Source organism: Amblyomma maculatum, chromosome 5, assembly GCF_055883805.1.
Source record: "Amblyomma maculatum isolate TAMU_Amacu chromosome 5, ASM5588380v1, whole genome shotgun sequence".
NCBI lineage: Eukaryota > Metazoa > Arthropoda > Arachnida > Ixodida > Ixodidae > Amblyomma > Amblyomma maculatum.
The window spans coordinates 114,615,378-114,639,327 of NC_139348.1; the positions used below are offsets into that span (position 1 = coordinate 114,615,378).

At 43.2% G+C, this 23,950-nt stretch overlaps 2 protein-coding genes across 2 annotated transcripts in view; both read left to right on the top strand.

The window, feature by feature from the left end:
• Window positions 1-1,012, top strand: part of LOC146189263 (uncharacterized) — an 88,999-nt gene extending 87,987 nt beyond the window's left edge. Inside the window, exon 10 of the mRNA XM_084603236.1 lies at window positions 916-1,012. Within this exon, the coding sequence (XP_084459362.1) occupies window positions 916-983 (68 nt within the window). The 3' untranslated portion in view covers window positions 984-1,012. The remainder of the gene's footprint in view (window positions 1-915) is intronic.
• Window positions 1,013-15,007: 13,995 nt separating this feature from the next.
• LOC146189264 (uncharacterized) overlaps window positions 15,008-23,950 on the top strand; it is a 37,980-nt gene continuing 29,037 nt past the window's right edge. The window contains exons 1-3 of the mRNA XM_084605219.1: window positions 15,008-15,017; window positions 15,229-15,336; window positions 22,301-22,366. Of these exons, the coding sequence (XP_084461345.1) occupies window positions 15,008-15,017; window positions 15,229-15,336; window positions 22,301-22,366 (184 nt within the window). The remainder of the gene's footprint in view (window positions 15,018-15,228; window positions 15,337-22,300; window positions 22,367-23,950) is intronic.

The window sequence follows — 23,950 nt, forward strand, 5'->3', positions numbered from 1 at the left end:
TGTTGCCAACAAATGTAACAAAGACACGATAGCAGAGCTATTTGGTGAAGCTCGTACAATTGTTGCGCTTATTTGAGAGGACGAAGACGCACAGCCATGCACTAAGGCATACCTTTTGGCCAATTGTGACGTCAGAAGAGCGCCAGCAGTGTGGCAACAGTGGGGTGGGCTCTCCTTCTCCATAGTTGTTAGATTCTGACCGCGCGCTTCTATCTTATATATATATATATATATATATATATATATATATATATATATATATATATATATATATATATATATATACACACACCCACGCACACACACACACACACCTCTTCTCCGCACAACCAACAGAGAGAATCATGCTTAGCTGGCTCCGGCAGTGGTTACGACGTCACTTCACAGGCACCGGCGGAGCGCGTGGCCGCGACGGCAGCTCCGACACAAAATGCTAAATAAGAAGAATATGGTCTTTTTAACTACTCAAGTACAAATATAGAGTTATGTTTCATGTTCGTTTGCGTCTGTGGAAGTAAACCATCAATTTTTATAATTGCGCCAGAGAAACCCATACGAGTACCTCTATGCGCAACAAATTTTATTGTAGGTATATAAAATGGTATAACAAAAAAAACTTCTCTTGTGGCTGCACCTTTTGTACATTCGGGGAGAAGATAAGTTGAAGATTGTGCGCTGTAACATTTATTGACGCGTAAATTGTTTTGATTGATACTCTATTTAGGTGACCGCACCGCTTAGCAGTTAGGTATCGTTTTGTCGTGGTTAATTACCAGGCATGTATGGCTTAAATATTCGCAATGAATGAAAGCATATTTCCTCACTTATTTTGACACTATTTTACTTAGACCTGAGGTACCGCTTGAAAAAAAAAATGCATCCAATAACTGAATAAATTTCTTATTTACCCCTCAGGGCCAAAGACATTACGGAGGAGAGTGGTCCCATACGTTATGGGTGAACATGGAAGAGACATGATATAAATGAATAAGAATTACCCAATAAACACAACGCTATTGCAATCCAGAGTCTACTTTGTTAGCTAAAGTAGAGCAAAAAGTTGTTAACTAAATAACGGTAATATTCACAACATTTGCGGTTAGGTGGTTCCAACCGTCTGCTGCACTGAGTACAAATGGCGGAGAAAAGCTGCTGTTCTGAAGATTCCTATTTCCACTTTGTGATGATGACAGTTGAGTTTGGATATGTGATGAGGGTTAGGGGTAATCTGATTGCGGACTGTATTGCAATGATCTAAACGGAAAATGAATTTACGCCGCATTAGGTAGGGGTTGTCGAGCCCGGATTTTATGGTAATTATATTAATGGTCCTGTCGTATTTTGACAAAATAGAGCCAACATAATTATTTTGATGTGTTAAAGTGAATTAGCTATATTTTCATGATAGGTGTACCAAACCGGAGCAGCGTATTTCAATCCTGACATTAATAATGTCTTGAAATGTAGTAGATCAGTGAGTATGGGGCCTTGCAACAGTTATGGCATATATGGCCTAACATGTGCCAGCACTGCTTATTAAGTTGAATGACTATGAATTGACCTGGTATTAGCAAAAACTTCCCCGGAAAAAATGGCCCCGAAAGAAGCGTGCACTGAAAGAAAGGCCCATTTCGCTTGTAGGAAAAAGTGTCCCCAAGCAGGTACTACGTTTCCCGTCGCGAGCACGAGTGACGTATATACAGTGCTTCCGCCTATCGCCATGTATATTACCGAACATGGAACTGATGCGGAGCGTTCATAATAGCATAAAATTAAAGATGGCTTAGCTCTGCTATGCCTGGATACATGTAGCGAAAAGCAGTTGCTACCTCGGGATCAGAAGAAGTTAATTTCTCTTGTCTTCTGCGCAATTCGCCAGCAGCTAAACCCTCCTTGGCTTCCATGTCGAGCGCGTCTAAGTTCACCGACGTTCTATACTTCGTTTACAGAAAATGAAAGGCGCAGCATCTGTCACTCGCGGAAGGCAAGAAGCGCCACCAGGCGGCGTTGGAGCTCACTTGTTCCCGCTTGGTCCTCATAGCTGACGGCAGATGGGTGACGTCACATCCTTGACGTCACACTAATTGAGTGACCCAACTATTTTATATTTTAGTCTTTGGTACTTTAAAATTGCGCGCCAATCACAGTATCTGTCACATCCGGAACCCCGTTATCACCCTCACGGAAAAAAGCGGAATTATGAAGTGCGTTTCACGACCCGGGGCGTGTCGTATGCCAAAGCCAGGCAATAAAGAAAAAAACCCGGGGCATGCCACAGCCGTAGAGCGCTCGGCTGGGGATCCAAGGGATGGAGGTTCGATTCCCGGAAGGAGGCTAGTTTCTTTAAAGAGAGTCGCACACCTCTTAAGCGTTGCTAGGCTACTCTGGCTGAGCTCGGTGAGGGGGCTGCGCAACTGGCCTTGACTGTGACGTCACGGCATAGGCGAAGCTCGGCTCCGACCTTCGTAGTGAAGCTTTTTACTTCAAAAATTCTGCGGGCACTGCACAATCTGCAGTAGAGAAATCCGAAAGCCTGCATTTCTGCTGCACACGGTACATCTCGCGCCCCTTGTCGAGCTAAACCTGCGTTCCGTTGATCGCAATCAAACTTCACCGGCGTTCTATAACTGGTTTACAAGAAAGGGAAGGCGCAGGACCCGGCACTTGCGGAATCCCGCTATCATCCTCGCGGTTCAGAAGGAGAATTATGATGTGCGTTGCTGGATCCTTAGTGTGGCGCTGTTAAAGCGCTCGGCTGGGGATCCGAGATGTGAAGATTCGATTCCCGGTGGTCAAACGATTTTTATTTTTCTAATCACGTCATCAGGATGATTGGCAAGCGGAATCGCGCGGAATCTCGCCAAGAAGTGGGACAAGAATTGCCATCATTTTCAAGGATTTCGCTTTCAAAATGACTGGAGTGGTAACACAGTGACAACGATTCGTCTTCGCTTTGTTTGCAGAGAAAATACGAGCTGACCACAAGCGTTTTTAGACCGGAAGCTTGGAGCAATGATTTAGGGTGGCAATGGTCAACGATCGATTAAGCATCGGCCGGCTTTCCCCAATACAGCGTTCTCATCAGCACCGGAAGTGCAGCAATGATTCTACACCTTATCAGAGGAAGGGTTGAACCACATCGCCGGAAGGCCTTCGAGGTAGTTTAGAAAAGCCTTACATTTTGGCCGGTTTCTTAAGTGTATCATGCTCCAAGCCGCTTGTACCTTCATTAGTGGGCGATATTACCCGGCTAAATGGACCTCTCCCAATGATTACTGACCGAGCTGCACAGCTGGGAGCCAAGCAACGTATTCAGAGTGAGATTTCTCTTTCACCACGCTTATTCGCAGTGAATGCAAACACGTCATACTGCCAGAGGACGCAGTCCCAATAAATTATTGCATTTATCTCAAGGATAAGCATTCAGGAGTCGTAATTATTGGTTATTTCTCGAACGAAGACTTAATCATCTGAGAAAAGTTAAATTATAAATTTGATGAGGGAGGTGAGATTCTTCATACAAATAAAAACTTAAAAGTGGTCAAAGCACTCTACCTTGAAGAACGGAAGAGGTCACGTCAATAACTGAAGAGTTGGAAGCATTAGCAGTAACGAATTGAGAATGGTTGGTAAGAAGATGGCCAATCCTTTTTCGTAAATTGTTATCTATGTTTAGGTGGCTCAACTGTAATCATTTATAAAAAGATCACGGCTAAAGACACTGCATGTGGTTTCCCTTTTCATATAAAATCAGGATTCATAAGCACATTGTCAAACGCTATCTACTCTCAGGAGTGCTCCTTCTGTCGTACAATGTGAGGAGAGATAGGGAAATCAATTACCACCAGGCCAAATGGTCATCAAGAAAGCACAAAAATGGTCCTGAAAGCACTTTCCTAGCATTTTAAATAGAAAGATCATGCGTTTGAAGAAAGATAAATTATTTATTCTCCACAGTGACTTTAAATATTCAAGAAACAGGTAAAATAGCTTACAAAAAAACAAATTAGCTTACAACAAACAGTGCGCTCGTACTGTGTCGCAGAGAGAACCTAAACCAAAATAGCATAGCTGCAGAAAAATATTGCTTTCGGATTTCCACAACAGCCTTTTTAGGAGCCTCTGTCATTTTTATACCGCGTAGATGTGTGGCGATTTCCAGATATATGCCTCGTGGAGCTTATGACTGAGTGAGAAGGGCTCTCAAGCAGACTCTTTAATTTCGGATGAATGTGGCACTTCTGTGTTACCCTAGTCGGATTCGTGGTTAAGAAATGTAATGCTCAAACCTCAGTCACAAATTAAAACTGACGCTATGCTCGGCCTTTATTCTGCACTGTTTTTGTGTCTCTTCTTTATTTTACTTGAAACGCCTAACATATTTATAGTATATCTTGAAACTATGGGTTTCCATGTTCGCAGGAGATATCACCTTTGAATCAGCATACAGTTATGGGAAACATGTCTAAGTTAACATGGATGTTTTAGGCTGTCTCTTGCTTCCTGGGGCCGTATTACAGACGGCTCACACTCACAATCACACTCACACTCACAATCTTCCTATTGGCCAGCGGCAAAACGGTGGGAGTGGCCGTCCTTTACATCATCGACGTCTGCTGTTTACGTCATGAACACACTTGAAGTGGTGACGTCGACTACGGGCCAATTGTGAGCGGGGGATGTGAGCGACGCGAGCCGCTCACAACTCGTTTGTGAGCGCGCTCACAAAGGAAAAATGGCGGCGGTCTATGCGGCGGCCGGCGTTCTCGTGAGGCGGTAGCGGCGGCGCCCCGACGCGATCATCGGCAAAGGACGGTGTACGAAGACGGTTTGACGTGCCGGGCGAGATGTTTCGACGCATGTTGCTACTCGAGAAGGATATAGGACAGTGACTGTGCGACGCGACGAACTGAGATAGGTGTGTGCGGCCGAGTGCGCTGTCTGTGTGGCGGCAGATAATGTGTGCACTGCGCTTTTTCCGAGCTCCTAGTGGCTTCCAAACCGCTACTGGCAACGAGGCGAACATCGGCCTCGCGCAGCCGACACTTCGAAAGCGTTTGCGGCATGCAGCAAGGCGGCGGCGAAGAAAGGCTTCCTTCGTCACGGCGGCATACCGGGCGTCGTCGGGTTTGTCGACGGCCCATCGGGCGTCTACGAGTAGCCTTGTCATGTCCCTGTTTTCAGATATGAGATGCCGACATGATTTGGGCCATGAACCTCCCTACGTGGTATCTTGGCATGATGCTTTCTTCTGGCGGCCTTCTCGGCTGCACACAGGCATGACACAGGCCGAGGAAGGCCTTCTGCGAGGCGTCGAATTCACGACAGTGAGCCGTGCTGCTCTTTGCAAGATAAGTTACGGTAGGCTCCACATGCCTCACATGTATTGCCGTTCTTGGGCTTTTATAAAAGCTGAAACGTAAGACACGTCGTACATTTTTGAAATGCCTACGTAAGAAACGAATATGGGAATGCGTGTGTTTGATGCCTGTATTGAGTAGGAATGGGGCACCATTTATACCGATATGAAGTGCAAGGCTGTCCTTACAGCAGTGTTGCTGAAACTTTCAATCATTCATTGTCTGCACTCCCGTGAATGTCATCGTCAGCAAGACCTGGCAATGAGCTACTTGATGCGACTCTTCCATTGTGTCAGCAAGGCTGTTAAAGTTTATGAGGCTGTTGAGGTCGACAACGACGAAGAATGTGCTTAACAGCGTGCCATTTTCGGTTATGCTGGTGAAAGGGGCACCTGTTGGAGACATGGCTGCCAGTGTCATGGCATCCCGGTCCGGACTCTCCATAACGGCTATAGAACAAGGCATACACCTCCACAAGGTTAATGGTGGATAACTGCGTAGGCGTGCTGAAGAGCCGCTTCCAGTGCTTGCAAAAATACTAGACGCTCCTCTACCAGCCAGAGCGTGTAACATGTGCCGTGTTGCATAACTTCTTTGGATGTCTTCCTGCCTGCAGACGAGGAGGGTGCTGCTGGCTTGGACAAGAAAGGGTCACATCTGTGTACCGGCTACTTGGAAGTGGGATCACTATTGCCATGCATACCTCTAGGGAAAAGCCATACAGAATCATGTTAGCCTGTTCCACAGAACCTGCCACCAGAGCTGGCTGGCACAGCTGCCCATGGTACGGCAACAGCTGCGGCGTCAATGCCAGCACAACAATCGGCTATGATATACCACACGTAGCTGACCAACTTATCGCAGGCAGCCAAGTGCAGCGCCTTCTCGTTTCATGTCTGTGCCAGAAATCTTTGTGATAATGATGAATCTTCTCGAACCTCATCTGTCAAGTCAAATTTGTCTTCGATCCCCCCCCCCCCCCCATTCACTGTTGCTTGCAACCGTGCATGTTGGTGTTTGTGTGTGTGCCTGTGTTTGAGTACATAATTAAAGTGTTTCACAACGAGGCAGCAATTGTGATGCCTATCGGAATGGGAAAGTCTCACAGAAGTTTTTTAGAAGCACGTGTATCAACTGTGCCCCTTTTATTTTCCTGCAGCGTTTCACACGCTTGAATATGCAGCAGCGAAACCAACTGCCTGCAATAGCACAGGCAGTTATTTGCACGTGCTGCACGATTGTGCTACACAGAGAAGACATACACGAATAATTTTTTAGAGCCTGTAAGCTGGCACTGTACTCATCGCAGGTCTGACACACTTCAGAAACAAGAAATGAAAGTATTGTGCATAAAACTGCGACTCAGAGGCATGGCACAAAATAATAGTTGCTTAATGATTACAGGCTTGCATAGTAGTTGTCATAGGTTTGGCACATTTCAGAAGCAGGAAACAAAGTATGGCTCTTAACAGTGCAGAAACATGACAAGTAGTGCTATGTACAATGTTTGCATAAGGTAGTCTCCATTAGTGAACCTTCCAGGACTACAGGCCTGCATATACTGTTAGGACGCATAGAAAGCATTTGCTTAATGCTAAACAGTGTAAAGCTGCCAAATTGAATGCATAATATTGCGAGTTTTAGTGCACACAGTGATTGTAGCGTACGCAGAAAAACATCACATATGCATCAAGCAAATGGTGTGTGGGCAGAAGGTATCGCTCAAAAACAAAGCAACTCAGTCATGAGAATAAAGAAAAAAAAATACAGAGCACACTACAACGAAAGCTACATCGAAAGCCCTGTCACGGTGGCACTGCAGTGAATGAAGGCTTCGGGTTCAGTCACGGCAGGGGTGGAAGCATTCCCATGATCATGTTCTTTCCTAAACTATCCAGCTACATACAAACAGATGATAATGCAAGGACAGAGCTTCATTTTGGCCTACACTACATGCTTCACAGTCGTCTTGCATTTCCTAAAGAGAAACAAATAGAACCACGGAGCCTGCATGTTGCACTTTAAGCACTTTTCTCATCGATACTAGTAGGCGCCGACCGAAAACACCTTCGCAAGTTGTCTTTGTCCATTTCCGTGTCAAGCGCTCCATGAAATTTTATCGCTGCAGGCCCTGGACTTCGACTGCATTCTATTAGATTTTCAGCATGCTCACGACACTTGCACGGTACTTCGATTACCGACGACACTAAAAAAAGCAGCACCTTCTCGGGGAATCAGCTGTTTGCTTGCAGGCCGCCATGTGCACGCCATGACGCCGCCGGCGCACCCTCGCGGCAACAAAAGTTACCTAATAGCAAGTATAACTACACAACTAAGAACGCTTCAACTTGAGCTCAATGTTAATCAATACTAAAAATAGTATCTTGCCAAAATAAACCTTTGTTTGTTTTATTTATTGCGTATTAGTTGCGTCGTGTTAGAAAAAGTTAGGAGACGGTCCCTGCTCAGTTTTGTGCCACACTGTGGCATCAACGTTTGCCGAGGATTCGGGACTTTTAGGGCGGAGCCACGCTAAAAGTCGCTGGTAATTGGACGATTTCGCATACTCGTCACGATTGACGTCTCAAGGCTGCGTCACAGCTTCGTAATTTTGACGTCACGCTCACAAACTTGTGAGCGGAGTCCGTAATTCGGCCCCTGAGTGTCCACACTTTGTTGTTTTCCATATCTTGTTCACCATATCTTGTTGTTCACCATATCTTCAGTGCGGTGGACAGAATATTTCAGTGACTGGTTTTTATGTGACATTTCTAAGCGTTTTTGCGCCTTCGTCACGTGGACGGAGTGTGTTACCTAACTTTTTGATTCGCCTTATTTGTGGTAGTTTTCAGTGGAATTTTATCTTCTGCCCTCTAGCGCTTGGCTGCTTGCCAAGTGCATATATATGTCACAATAAAGATCCAGCGGCAACATAAATAAATTGTCTGTTATGCTATTCTGCTTTGTTTTCTGATAGATTTACCTTACGTATAGCCTTCGTGTGAAATCCGACCGAAAATGACACTTGATTGCCGACTCATTGGAGCACGAACGCCCCAGCTTATATCAGTTTACGTTTGTGTAAACGCATGTACAGCAAGAAAACTTCAAATTTATTATCTCTGTATTACTGAAAACAAAAGAAAGATTGGCACATTGCGTTTTAGAACCTATTTGGTCTCTTTGATGCATAGCATTTGCTCTTCGCCTATATAATGAACTGCTATATTTGAGGTAACAAAACTTTTTGTAAAAAAGACGATAAACGCGTGTACACATCGACCGCGGCTGTGGCTTTTATCGTTTTTTTTTTTCGAATTGCCCTGGGAATAAAAAATGCCCCCAAAATACTAGCGTATTCCAGCCTCTTTTATGTTTATACTTCCATAAAAATATGATCTCCAATAATGCATTATTGCCTCTCTCGCTCCTCCAACGTTCAAGCCAAGTCTTTAAGGAAAATGAAGAAATAATAGTGATAAAATGTTGCAAATCATTTCTAAGTTACTAATTTTCAGAAGGTATTTATTTTAATACAGTTGGTTGGACTAGCAGTCTGTACTGGGCTTACGGCGTTTCCCTTGTGTTGATACCAATTATTAAAGCAGCGTACGTTGCATTCTTACAGCGAAGAAAAGAGAACGAAGTGTCGCTTAATTTCGGAGGCCCTCCCTCTTCGAAGATGCACTGCTGCTTCAGCGAATCTTACATAATTCGGAACCAGGTATTGTGCTTTTATTTCCTTCTTATAGATTGTAGCAGTTCTTAGAAACCGATGTCCGGGCGATTATTTTCTGATTGGCATTGCTGGTAGATCGTTGGCATGGGAAGGAAGCATGAAAAGAAAGCGGCCATGGTCTTCAGGAGAGCAGAGTTGATTTCAAGAGGAGTCACTTGTAACGCCTCAGTTTTAAGAAATGAGGCAGACGGAAGAGATTTAGAATTTGCCTTTGAAGGATGTTTCCGGCTACGCCTAAACAGACTTTACAGGACGCAATCTTCAGAGGGTGCGGTAGTCAATACTGTTAGACATATGGCGATCATAATCACAGGTTCAGGAGTGTTCGGCTTGCTTCCGGAACCGCGAGTTATCGATGGGGCCAGTAAAAATATCAGGAGCACTTATTCCTCTAGGGAAAGCATTTGAGTCTGTTTACAGATGTGCACTAGATCGAAGTAGTTTATGGGTATATTAGGGTGGATTTTAAACCAATTTGGCATCAAGCGCATTTTCAGCACAGTGAATACTTAATAAGGAATTCTGGATTTTATACCGCAGAAACTGTTAATGTGATTTCCGCAAAAATTCTACGTCTTGTGACGCCATATTAAACATTTTCACTGCGGAAAATAACTTTACGAGTGAAAGCTACGTGTATTCGCCGCCAACTGTTTCGATATACAATCCCCAATAAAGGAAATATAAAAGCTTTAATTAACTTTTATGTGTTAATTAACTTTTATGTGGACAGCGCTCCGTTTCGAATTTAATCTAGGCTCTTGGTATAGAAGGTATAAAAGTTTTAATACCTAATTTTGTTTATATATTCGCTTGATCACTGAGTTTTATCACCATGCATAATGTGCGTCCAGTTGTAAAGTCAAAATGCACTGACCACACCAGCACGGTCTCTCGCTGGGAATAAATTACAATCGATAATTTCTAAAAAAATACAATACAGAAGCGGATAGTGCCGCTACTTCTGGTCTATCCTTCTCTCTTTGTTATTAAAATTGTCGCGCGAATACAAAGCCTAAAAGAAGGCTAGAACAATGCCATACTGTTTTAGCTGCTAGGAAAGATCTGAAGTAAGACACTCTGAAGGTTTAGTTGGTTCATTCTAAGTGAACAAGTGAAACTGCGCAAAAAAGACGGGTCGTAAGAAACACAGGTGTTTTTCTCATGTATTGTCTTTTTTTGCGGATTTTTACTCTTTCACTTAGGAAACATCTGCCTACCTCTCAAATTCCTTACCTCTTGCTAGATCAACATGGGAAAATTATCTTCAATAAGCTCGCCGTTATCACGCGGGCGATAATTGGGTACCAGCCATATATTTTTGGTGACACAAAGCTTGTCCTATTGGGCCAATGGGAGCTTTATGCTAGACCAATGGAGTGAGGTCAATGCAGCTCTAAGCATACCAAACGACAACTGCGGGAAAGACCTAGTGTCGTATTCAGAACAATCAGTGCTAAAGAACATTAAGTATATTCCCTGCTGCTGAAAACAATTAAGACTGACCTTGCCAACGCACGAACCACTTAAAATTTGGACCGCCAACCGCATTGCTCATCTATAAGAGCACGAATATATAGAGGAAGATAAATAAGGCGAGAAAGCCTCAAAGAATAATATGGGCGTATAAGACTTCGAATAGAATAAACAGGCTAGCAACACGTGAAGAATAAAATGATGAGAAGGACAGCCCCCAGCGCACTGGTCATCTATAACAGAACGGATGTATGGAGGTTGCTGCGTAAACCACGATAGCCTCAAAGAAGATTCTATGCTTGCAACAAGCTGAATAAAGAAGCAGGCGAAGTAAAATGCAGTTGCGGTAGCCTGTGGAAGATGGCATTATAAGAGAGCGCCGACCACAACCATTTAGCTCCCATGATTCGACACATCGTTCTCGTCACGGGTTTTCAAACGCACGCCAAACTCTGGCCATTGACATAAAAGGTATCTCAACACGGTCACTCTTTTTCCTTGTTTACGAATCTAATAAGACGCTCCTTTAGATCTCCCATTCCTCACTTCAGCTCCGTCGCTGTTGGCGTAAGCGGTGGGAATTTATAAGCGCTTCCAGGGGAAACCGTGTATGTAACTCTGTATGTAACTCTGGTAGTGCATGCCGTTGGGTCACCCTACCGACATTATTGGCAATGGCCAACCTGAATCGCAAGGTTCTGCTTAACCTCCCGAAACACACGATGATCTCAGCAGACCAAATGCGATTTGTACAGCCTGCTGTATGGCAGCGTTGCGACCCTGAAGGACTGCATGCTAACGCTATCGCGCACTACATCTGTCGGCAAATAATGATTGAACCCAGGTTGCAGATCAAAACACCAAAGCTGCCTTCCACCTGCCCCGGCTAACAGTTGTCAAATAATAGTTGTCAAATTGAGTTATTTGCGATAATGGAGACGGGTACAAGCAGGTCAGACGGAGAGGGTGCTGGTACCGGGTAGCAGTGGTGGCTTGGGATATAGTGGCAACATAGGCATGCATTTCCAGAAGGCGGCTGCGATGGAACGAGGCAATTAGGACTAGTGTCGAAGAGGGGAAAACCTAAGAATTTTACCTCAAAAAAGCAGAAGAGAAAATGGGGCTACGATCAGGCGAGCGGAATGGCTGCTAGAGAGAGCGGTTAGCAGTAGCAGCGAGGGAGCAGCTGGAAGTCTTAGATGTAAAGTGGCAAAGGAAAGTACGGCAGCGTCTGGCAATATGGGTACCCTCAGAGGGACTATAAACATGGCAGGTCGAAGGCATCTTTCTTATTCCTGCAATTAACACGGTTCTATGCTGACTGCATCCACCTCACCATTGCAAACTCAACATCACCCACCCACCTAATTTCCTGCCGCCCCTTGCTATGCTTTTCTTCCCTTGGAATCCAAATGATTACTCTTAGCAAGCATCGCTTATCCTCATTTCGAACTACATGTCCTGACCATGCCCATTTCTTCTCGATTTCTACTAGGCTACCAGTAACTCGACATATTTCTCTGACCCCCTATGCACGCTTCCAATCTCCTAACACAACACCCACCATTTTAAATTATTTGATCTTCACGTTGTCCTTAAATTAGGTTGAACCATGTTCATTAGCTTCCACGTTTCAGACCCATGGATTAGAGCCGGTATGACGCAACAGTTATATATTTTTGTCTTGACCGAGACCGATAACTGTTTGGTTGCTTCTCATAGCGTGCGAGCACGTTCCAAATTAGCGGTCGCAATCTTATTCTCAAAGTTATTCCCATTTCGTGGTCCGGATATACGGGTACTTTGTACACTAAGCAAATATATCAGCCTACCATTTCCAGATCTTCGTTATCTATCTTAAACTACTGTTCCTTTCCTGGATGTTCATCATTACCTTCGTCTTCTGAAACCTTTACGCCTACCTTTCTGCCTCTCCTTTCCAGGTCATTAATAATTCATTGCAATTCGTCCCATGAGTTACTTAACAAGGCAATCTCATCAGCGAAACATAGACTGCAGAAATATTCTCCATTAATCATGATCTCTAAGTGCCCCCATTCTACGTCTGTTTACGTCTACTAAGCAAGCTGTAAATAGCACTGTGGAGATCATGTTTCCTTGACTGACATCTTTCTTCATTCATATTTTATTATTGTGCTGAACTATGTTTGCCTTGGAGCACTAAAAATTTCTTCCAGTACTTTCACACGTGACTCACCTACGCCAAGATTTCGCAATGCATGCATGGGTGCTGAGTGCTTCATAGAGTTAAATCCTTTCTCGTATGCAAATTATGATATTTTTAGAGGGTGTTTTTATTCCTTTTTTTCTATCACCTGGTTCATAATATGAATATGATAGATGGTAAACTACCCTTTCTGAAAACCTGCCTAATCTAAAGGAGGCCGACCAGACTCGGCGACTCCTCCCACTGTTGTGACGACCTCACGTAATTTATCCATATATTCCACCCTACGTAACTGGCCGTTGGCAAAGAAGCTGATAAATATCTGTCGCTTTGATCACGTACCTCACTGTAAAAAAAGAAACTTGAAAGAAGTGCCAGCTGAGGGATTAATATGTTGAAAACTAAAGAGTAAGCTTCAAGAGCACATATATTCGTGTTATTGTCTTTTTTTGTATAAGTATAGGGCAAAAATGAAAATATGAAATGCCTGTAAAGTTCCGCTTCCATTTATTTTACTGCGTTTCGTAACTGTTTCGCGGATTTGTTCATTTATACATCAGTTTCACCAGGATGTTTTTCAGCCACAGCCGTTACGTATACGTTGATATGGCTACTCTTGTTTTCTTCTTAAACCTGTTCGGGATACTAGTAGAATGACACTTTAATGAAGCCATCAATTGAAGCTTAAGGGAATGCAGGGAACCATTTTTTCTTAGTTTTACCTGCCAGAGAGGCAAATATGTGATTATGAATAAACCCTAATTTTCAGCACTACCGAATTCTTGCTCGGCCAAAGTGAAAATAATAGGGTGTAATTCTACAAGATGCCTATTTAAGGTGACTATACTATGGCAGACAAAAACCTACCATAATTTTATTATTCTCTCAATGATAAATGTGACCAATTTACGCTGACTGCGGAGACCCTCCCAAATATTATAGGCCCGTCTACTGTGCCAATAAAGTAAAAATAACTACATTTCCGAATTTCACACGCTTGTCGGCACCAGTCGGCAGCTCGGAAGATAATCATAACAGGATTTAGTATTTTCCAGCTTTTTCTACACTGAAGTTTCAACAGTGCAATCGAGAGTCGTGTAGACGTCGGAGGCCCATTAGTGCGAATCGTAACTGGAAACACCCGCGTGCGTCTGTGCGTAGGAGAGCAATCTTATGGAACCTTTATTACTTGCTTTACAGAGACAACAGTAAAAGCGGGGCACATTTTATTGCCGTGTTACTCTTTTGGAAAAGAAAAATTGATTAAGTTGCCCTTATTTGTTTGGGAACTGTAGTCGACTGTTTAGGTCAATTAATGAGTATTTGGCTCTGAAGAGAAACGTAAACGGCCGTCACTAAAAGGAAATAATAGTTTGGTTTCAGTACAATAGGGCCTAAAAAGACCCGAGGAAAAAACGAGCCGAAACATTAGAAATTAGATTCAGCTAAATTTCGGAACATGAGGTAGCCTATGTAGACGTGGCGGGAGGTGGTGGTAGTTTCAAGGTGGCAACGGTTGACAGTCGCCGGGGAAATCCCGTGACAGCTGCCACTTTGTGCGGGCGAAGCATAGAAATAGCCGAGGAAACTGCGATTGCGTTAGCTGGCGTCGGAACGGAAGCGAAGTTTGTCATCAGTGACAGCGAAACTGCCATACAAAAATTTTGCAAGGGCAGGATCTCGCTCTTAGCAGCCAGAATGCTAGGCCAGAAAAGGTGTACAGAAAAAAAATAAAATATTTTGGACTCCTGCGCACGAAGCCGTCCTCGGCAACGAGGCGGCTCACAAGCTGGCTGGAGATCACTACCGCCGAGTCGCTACAGGGCCACTTGATGACCGAGGGAGCGGGCGCTTGCTAAAATATGAAGAGATCACGCAGCACTATAGATTGGATCGTAGACTGATACCTCCGCCAGATCCGAAATAAAACAGCAGACAAGCAGTCGCGTGGAGACGACTGCAAACTTATACATATCCGCACCCGGTTAGGGCGAACCACATGTCCTCTGAGGCCAGGAGTGATAAGTGCAATATTTGTGGGAGGAGAGGGACCCTTGACCACATAATATGGGAATGCCCGTATTTTTCCAGGGGGACGCACAATTAAGAGACACCTGAGAGACCCTGCTGCGCAGCTCGGACCCTGAGCTCCAGCTCCTACTAGTCCAACTGGCTGAAGAGGCTGCTGGGTCCCAAGACCTCCCAACCAGCATCTGAGGTGGTGGCACCCGCCCACAGACCGGCATGTCGGGAGGTGGGTAGATCACTCTATCTCTTGGACATTAAAGTTAAGTCCATCTATCCATCCATCCATCATAACGTTTATTATAAAAAATTTTCGCCTTCTTAAACAAAGTAGGCAGTTATATAAAAATTGTCTCATAGCGTTCAAATCCTTGACAACTCCGAATTTTAGTGGCAATTAACCATAGCAGCGACTGTTTTGATTTTTTTTTTCTTTTCAGACCTCCTACTGGAATTCGTGTCTCGCCAACTGGCGCAATCATGGTTCTTCGCCTCCCCCGCGAAGTTCCATAAAGAGCGAGAAGGCGAGTTTGCTGTAGGAAATGAAGGTAAACGTTTTTATTGTTTTGCGACGATCCCACTCGCAGCACCGACAAAAGGTAATGAAGTGGCACTCAAAAGCACACAGTTCGCGCCGTCAGAACTGCGTGAACTTTGACGGAGAAACTTTTGTATGCAAATAACTGCATGCATAACCTGGCTGTGACGCGAACATGACACAGACAACCACATATCTCCAAGAAGTGGAGATTCATCTTGTTACCGCACCCGATGTTGCATTCGAATGCAACCCGAAGTTGCATTCTTCAAACGCTTCCATGCCCACATATCTATTTCGGAGTCATTGAGAAGCATTTATAGGATTTCGTTTCACACAATAAGATAGATTTGGTTGCCAACATAAAAAAAATTGTTTACAAAAGCCATGTGTGAGGCGTCATATACAACAAATGCGCTGATACGACTGCTGACTAACGGTCCAGCGAAGAAGCGCTGCTATTATTTCTTTATCCTATCAATGTTTTCCCGTGACATTAAGCGCCAGTAACAAGGAGGTATTGGTATTGTGCAGCATTTTGGTTTCTTGATGCACCCTACCGTCTCGTTCCTCTTGTGCTGTATTATACGTCTGTCATTTTACTAACCTTTATGCTGCGCCGGGGAGCATTTTGATGTTTGCTGACGGTAAGACTTCTTTCTCTATTACAAAAGGCTTCCAGCAGAATCGTAAGTATTTTGTAACTTGCGCAAAGTTCACTCTATAGGTTCGTGATCGCTTAGTTTTTGAAAGGGGGTAAATTAATATATTACAATACAATGCCTATTATTAAATGGCTTGTTTTTCTTACCATGCCTAACTAAATTTAAGTTTACAGTGAAATTTGTAAGAGTTTATTTAGGAGTCTTGGCTCGTGCAAACGAAACATTTCGAAGCTCATAACTTTGCTTCTATTATGTTGGAATATTACAGGCCCTTCACCTACTGCAGCTAGGCGTACTACAAGAGGTAAGAAACTTTAGTTAATGTATACTGCAATCCCATTTTTGCGGTGCCTGAGCTTGTTCGGTACTTCCTGTTATATAACTAACGTCACTTTCGGTTTCTATTGAATTTTGTTTACATTTTTTGAGCAGGTATTAGGACCTCCATAATAAGGAAAGGTTGATGTTTCGCGCTTTTGAATGCCATCTTACGAAAGTGAATATTTCTCGATGGTGCTCTTTACGGGGAATCCAACATTTTAGATTTTGTAGCCACTGTTCAATGAATTATTGCGTACCTGTTCCTATCCCGAACGCCAAATATTCGTTCAGTATAGTTAACGATATCGATTTTAGGCGCCCCTGGTAATTTCTTTGTCACCTTATGACTCGCAGAGCAATACAATTTCTGGCGCCGAAGGCTCTCAATGCGGTCGTATTTTTTGTCTAATTTATTGACCATTAGCTACCTCCAGTAGAGCGTTGATTTCCTAGCTTATGCTTATATCGTACCAGCATAGATTTCTTAATCATCACAAAATTTGGTGTCAGTCCCGCTGATATCTTGCAGTCCCAGTTTTATTTATCCATGTTGTCTTATCGAGCAACATATTAGCAATAATTTCAACGAGTAATTTAAAAGCGAGCAGAATATCCTTATTCATTAGTGTTAACAGTGCTCCAATGAAATATAGTAGAATACTCCCTCACTCTTGCTTTCGAATTCATTAAATTCATTGAGGTAATCATAACTGTGACCGAGCGAGAAACGGCATGAGATATTGTACCTAACCTTTGCACAGTTTTTTTATTGATTGTTCATTCTCGCAGCCAACGACACGCGGCTTCATTCATTTAGTCTGGAATACAAGACGTTAGAGGATTTAAAGCGGCAGTAATAAACGCCCCATTCACAAAAACGGCAAGCACATCCGTCCTCGCCGTGAGCGAATAATAAAAACATCCCTACGGTGGTAAGCCGTACTCGACAGGCATCCGGGATGGACACTCATTCATAACCGTGTGCTGCGATGTCAGTGCAAGCTAAAGAACCCCAGGTGGTCGAAATTTCCGGATTCCTCCACTACGGCGTCTTTCATAGACTGAGCTGCTTTGGGACGTTAAACCGCACAAACCAAACCAAACCTTATGTGACGACATCACAACGCAGAATTTGGCCACGTTTGGACCAGCGGCCGAACTAGATAGCTCGTTTAAGAAGGGAGAGTGAGAAGCCATGTATTTGATTTGATTTATTTTTCAAGTCTTAAGGCCATACATACCTGAAGGGTCTGCTGGACGCCATAATGAAGGGCTTCAAGTACTTTTGACCACTTGAAGGTTTTTAACGAAGATTGAAAACAACACGGGAACCTAGCATTTGAACTCCAGTGCCGCAGCTTGTTAATGGAGCGCCTTAATCATGTCACTAGCATATCCTGTTAGGGGGCATGTCACTTGAACCATCCTGGACCCACTGATATTGAGCCAGACAGGTTACCACGGCCATGTAGCACGGTGTTTCGGCTCATTTTAAGCAGGATTTCATGTCTATGCGATGTTTTATTTCATTATTCATGTCTATGCCTGACGGTCTTTCAACAAAGGATTAGTCTTAGACTGTGTTATGAAATAGAGGCATAAATAATTAAATAGTAATAGGTAAGCTAGAATGTGTATCAACATTAGATAGGATTCTGTAGATGAGCTGTACATAGAACCTAAAAGTGATCCTTGTTACATTCTTAAAGAGGCAGCTTAAGTGTCGTCCCGATTTTGATAACACCCTTTTTCTGGTTTAGCTGCACTGGCGTCACCGCCGATATAGCCCTTGGGGGGTATAGGGGGTTAGAGGGGGCCAATATTTATCACACTTGGCACTGGTCAACAAGGCTCAAAAGGTAGTCTAGCCCTTCCCGCAAGCCGCCTAAAGTCAGCCGGGGCAGAGACGTCTCGGACAGTCAGGTACGTGACACCATCTATAAAAATTCCAGTTCTAATTATAAAAATATGCATGCGCATATGAGGATTTCTGTAGATATAGCTAGATCTGGCCAAATGTTAGCAGATCGCTTGTTATGCATCCCCAGTTGATGGTTTGAGGTATATAATATGGCAAACCTCACCAGATCTGTTTATAAGCATCTGCCCAATTTTGATTTGTACTGCCGGATACGCCTTATCTCACAGTTTTCGCTATATGTTCTTTTTTCCTAACTTAGAAATTGCTGATGGGATGTCCAGAGTGTCCACCAGGTTTCATGGGGTAGATCAAAAATCTGGCCAGAGGATTCTGCTCATTCTTGAGCTAACTACCAATGTCATACGAAGTATTTACGCCTCGGATAGTTTGGAGATTGGTAGCCTAGGAGCTTCTTTGATCGACCCCTCAATAAAGTCACATTTTACTGTTATAAGCGAAGCTTCATTATAGATCCCGATTGTTACAGTCGAGACGGCCGGTGGAAACGGGTTTATTGCAGACGGCTTGACGGTACACACACGGAACACCGAGAAAGTAGCAGGGGGGGACAGCGGCCGATGTAGCTCAGTTGGAAGAGCACCGGACGCGATATTCGGAGGTCGTGGGTTCGGTCCCCACCATCGGCACGTTGTTTTTCTTCTACTCCCCTAAGCATATTACATTACTCATTTCTGTGATTATCCAAGTAAAAATAAGAAAAGACATAAAACATAATCCCCAATGCTTTCCTTGGCCTCGCCGACTGTTGGCTTCTCTCCTGCCTGGGAAGGTTATATATACCATTGTGGTGGCTCTGAGGTACAGATTACCGTGACCCCCGCTGATTATAATATGCAAACCCAATATCGTAGCACTTTCAGAAAAATATTTACCTTTACTTAAGAGAAAGAAAAGAAAGAACAAAACAGAACAAGACTCGAACTACTACGCCTCTGCTTCAAAAACGCCACACTACTACACTGAGATACAGAAGATCGAGAAGTAGCTTATTTCCTTCCACTTCATTTATTTTTGATCAAATTTCTATAATTTGCCACTAGCGGTGACTGATAAAATGGAAGCTGGGGAAATTTCGCTGTAATTAGTTTTCATCACTCTTTCTTTTTGAGCGGTATGTTACTTTACGCTGCTCGCTACAAAATCTTGCAAAAGGCCAAGCATGGCAACAAACTTCAACACACTGTTCGTATGTTTCATTTACTAAGTCATCGCCTGTGGACACAGAGTTGCTAACATTTACACACAAAGTACACACTTCTTCTTCATGCTCTAAAGAAGACGCCAGATGTCGTGTGACGGGAAGAGCACGGCTCAAAGTTTGCCTTATAGAATGTTGTAATAGTCGCTCTAGTTTCCTTGTCTTTCGAATGATTACAGCCACGCGCGGTTCCTTCGATATCTTTAGAAACTGACGTACCGTCTTTGCCTAAAGTAACCAGGCTGCATGTTTTTCTTCTCACTTGTATTACAAAGCCAATAAGGATTCCCACTTTACCACAACTAGTTAAGAATTGAGGAGAGGTACTCAACTTTGCATCGCAGAGATTTAGAGCTTCAGAAGTGGTACGATTTTGCTACCACATGTTTGCGAAGCAGATCCCGCCGCCTGGTTACTTTTGGCAAAAACGGTACATTCCTTTTGAACTTTAAAAATAGCGGGTTGAAGAGCCGCACTAATCGTATTTCTCGACGAACACAGTGCACCTCAGTTCCAGTAACCATCGCCGAATCGTGTTCTTTATTTGCTGCAGTCCGGCATCTCGCTTAGCTGTCGCGTAAAATTCAATTTATGCGTTCTATGGATACCAAAAGTTCGCTTCGAGATATATGAGATTGCACTCTGCAGGTACAGGGTTAATCAAGTGGCATATATCCCTGAGTAGCCAATCATCCCAGTTTGCTTTTTGAAATGCACTTCACTTTTTTGACCATATCCTCTCAGAATTGAGTCACTATTGTATTTTCGCTCAATATATGCGGCATTTTCTCAAGTGATAACAAAGCACAGCTGAATAATGCACCGGAAATGTGTAAACACGGAAGAGAGACTAACTGAGGTGAAAAGACGTTTGCACCATGCTTTTTCCCTGTGAAACTATGCTTAAAATTAAGTTCTGGTAAGTTTACTATATAAGCTCGGAAATAAATTACAACCACTAATTGCGTTACTTCGGTGTTGTTTATTAGGATGTAAGCGAGCCCTGACATTTTACTGGCATCGCTAGTTTGAAAAATGAACAAAAAATGTCTTGCTTAAATACTGAGAAATGTCTTAAGCGTCTAGAGTAGCCTTGTTCTTTCGTGATTTCTGCCGTCAACATGGCAAGAAGATGCCGCCTACTCACCCTCTGCCGCGACTGATCGGGCTATCAGAAACGGTGTAAGAAAAAACAACAAATATTGATAACCAGTAAGTTCGTATGCTCTTCCAACGTCTTGCCACTGCAGTATTTCAGCTACTTTCCGCTCCTGCTCAATTGAAATAATAATAAATAAAGAAAGGAACTCGATAACACTGACATATTTTCCAATAGTGTGACAGGAAGCTACATCTTGTGTCCAAACTCTAAACGAAAAATAAACGAACTATCGCGTCGAACAGCGCTCTTAAGCCTGTTGCGCAAAATAGAGCGTCACCATGCCAATATACTTGAGACTAGATTAAAACGGTGCCACTCCCCCCCCCCCCCCCCCCCCCCTCCTTTATTATTCTTCCTTTATTTCTAGCTCTTATTTTACCTTTTATGTTTTGGCTTTTTGCCATTAGATGAAACAGCCGCTTTACACGAATATTTATGTTCACCAGTTATTAAGCTGAAAGCCTTTTAGGCTGTTGCCTCTGTATGATCATACTTTTGCATTATAATGTTTTTCCAGTGGGAGCATAGCCAGTATTTAGAAGTAGAAATTAACATTACAGAGGGCTGCTCAGCGTGATGAAAGCAGGTTAGATTTGAAAGTTTTTTGGGGATTCGGTCCCCACAACCACTGAAGAACTGTGTGAGAATAACAACAAGTGAAGATTCTTTTAGTGCGATGCCAACTCAATCAAGATTGTTGGTTTATTCGGAAGCTTATAAATAAGCCGATCAACCATGGATCTGACGCTGACATTTTCCAACAGTCTTTATACAAAATTCCTATGTGACTCTTTTCTTGTAATTTGTGGTAGGTACGCTGTTCATAATATTAAATGAGATTTGTTTTGTTTTTACGTGTTTGAATGATGTACGTATTTTTGAAATAAATAGAAGCTCGCAAAACACGCACACAAGAAAGGAAACACACAGGACAGGCTGTCCTGTGTGTTAATTTCCTTTCTTGTGTGCGTGTTTTCGTGCGCTTGTATTCATTTCAAAATAAGCTGTGCACCATCTAGCCCAAACAGAAGTTTTGTTAAATTGATGTACTCTTAGGGTTTGTCGCAGAAGCCTTCTTTCTCTGTCTCTGGATGGCCCACAATAATAATTACTGCAAGGCAGCATTATTATTTCCGCGCCTCATTATCCTCTCTGTATCAACAAAATACGGTATTCTCTTCACAGATAACAAAGCATTTTTTGTGGTCCTGTTGGTGTCGTACATTGGTTAGCTAGCGCTTATACACCGATGAGCTAGCTGGTGAGGCCTTTAAACAAGACTTTGCAGGCGTGACTGCTTTAGATGTAAACAAGTCACCAGCTGCTTTTCACTTATGTATGTCTGTATCTTTTAAACCACTGTTTTATTGTGTAAAACAATGCGTAAAAAGGAAACGTATTACAAACGCCTAAAGGACTATGCGTACATCGCGAAATAGGGAGACCGGCCGAACTTGATGACACAAGAAGCTTTAGCTTACTTAAATGCCTTAAGGTTCACCCTCCAAATGGATACTAAACAACTACCCCTTTAGCTTGCAGAATTTGTGCTTGATCCAAACAGAACTCACTGAATACTTAGCGTGATATAGCAATTGGGGCATAATCAGAGGTCAAAATATCGTGAAACTGAGACTCAAACTTGTGCCTTTAATACGTACCTTTCCCACACTCTTCTCTACACAGTGAGCCCTACCATACCTGTCAGCACCATGTCTACAGAGCCACCAAGATCTATCTGGGCCGGCAACGGTATGTTTGCTCACTGTCACCGGTTTTCTTTAAAGAAATTATTTTCCGGAGAATCGGCCCTGCATTCTACAAAGTGCCCTTACCGCGGAGCGTAACCCTCCGCTGGTTGTAACAAAGCAAGGTTTTGTAGCAAAACGGTGGGCAATAAAATGCTGAGTGGTGCTAGAAAATAATTAGAAAAAATAAGAAATGTGCACCAAATCAAATACATATATAATTCTGCGATTGGTACATGGACCATGGATTTATTCTGGTGTCCGGTCGTATTTTCACTACAACGTTCTCAAGAGCAATACAAAGTAAATACGAAATCTACTATACATTGCTAGTTTTTATGTCAATTACATTTCTTAATGTATTCATTTGTTCGTCATATCTACATATACGGAACTCGTGGATTGGAAAACTATCAGGGGTGTTTTCTATTGCTAGTTTCCAATGAGATCGGTATATTTCAACCATCAAACATTTTAGTGTATATCAAAAGCAGAAATTAAAAACAAAACCTTTACGGCGTTTCATACACACACATGCACACACACACACACACACACACACACACACACACACACACACACACACACACACACACACACACACACACACACACACACACACACACACACACACACACACACACACACACACACACACACACACGTGCATGCACGTTCACAATATATGCGAACGCATATATCCGTATCTATATGCGTTCGCACGTATATAGATACGGGGTCTTTCAGCATACAATTCCGAAACTTCCTACACTAGTGAGTTCAGAGTAGAAAACTTATTTCTAGAAACAAATTCAGGTGCGTGGCGCGTACAATTTACCGCCAAACGTTTGTGATTGGGCGGAAAATTAGCAAAAACGCAAAAGTTCTGTTTTAGTTAGAGCATTTGTGTTTTTAGCCCTAATTTGGAGTTGGAACTCGTAAACGAGAGAACGACATATGAATTTCTTAAACAAGGAAAAGAACTTTTATTCTTTTATAGGGCCTGATATCGCGCTGGTATTTGCAGTAAGAAAATTCTGAGCACATGCCGAGAAAGCTTGGTGCTTATGCGACGTCTTGTGAGGACGTGTGCAATGATTGTGGCGCCGAATTGAAACCCCCTGTCCTATGTGATTTGTTGTAGTCTTCGTTTCGCTCCGTCGTTGTGAACAATAACCACGCACTTGGCTATGACTGGCATCTCCATTCCACCAAGCTCTGATGCGAACGAATAAGCATGGCGGAGCGTATTACCTGTTTCAACATGAGCTGGGCGCCGTAGCCCTCTACAGGCTATGACTGGACATATCGCGTTTCTCGTCTCATGATCGAAGTTTTCGGTTTATGCTGCAAAACCAACCTGATTTTCTTGCGCTGGAGTGCCTTAGGAAGATATTTTTTTGCTATGTTTCAAAACGAATACGGCGCCGCCTTCTGCATGAGAGCAAACTCCTCATTGACGCTAACGACACGTCTTAGATAATTAAATAATTAATTCTCTTCACTATAGCTATATAATTAAAATAATTTCGTAGCATACTGTGTCCTTTGCAGCTTAGACTTTCAATATGAAAATACGTTTTCCGCA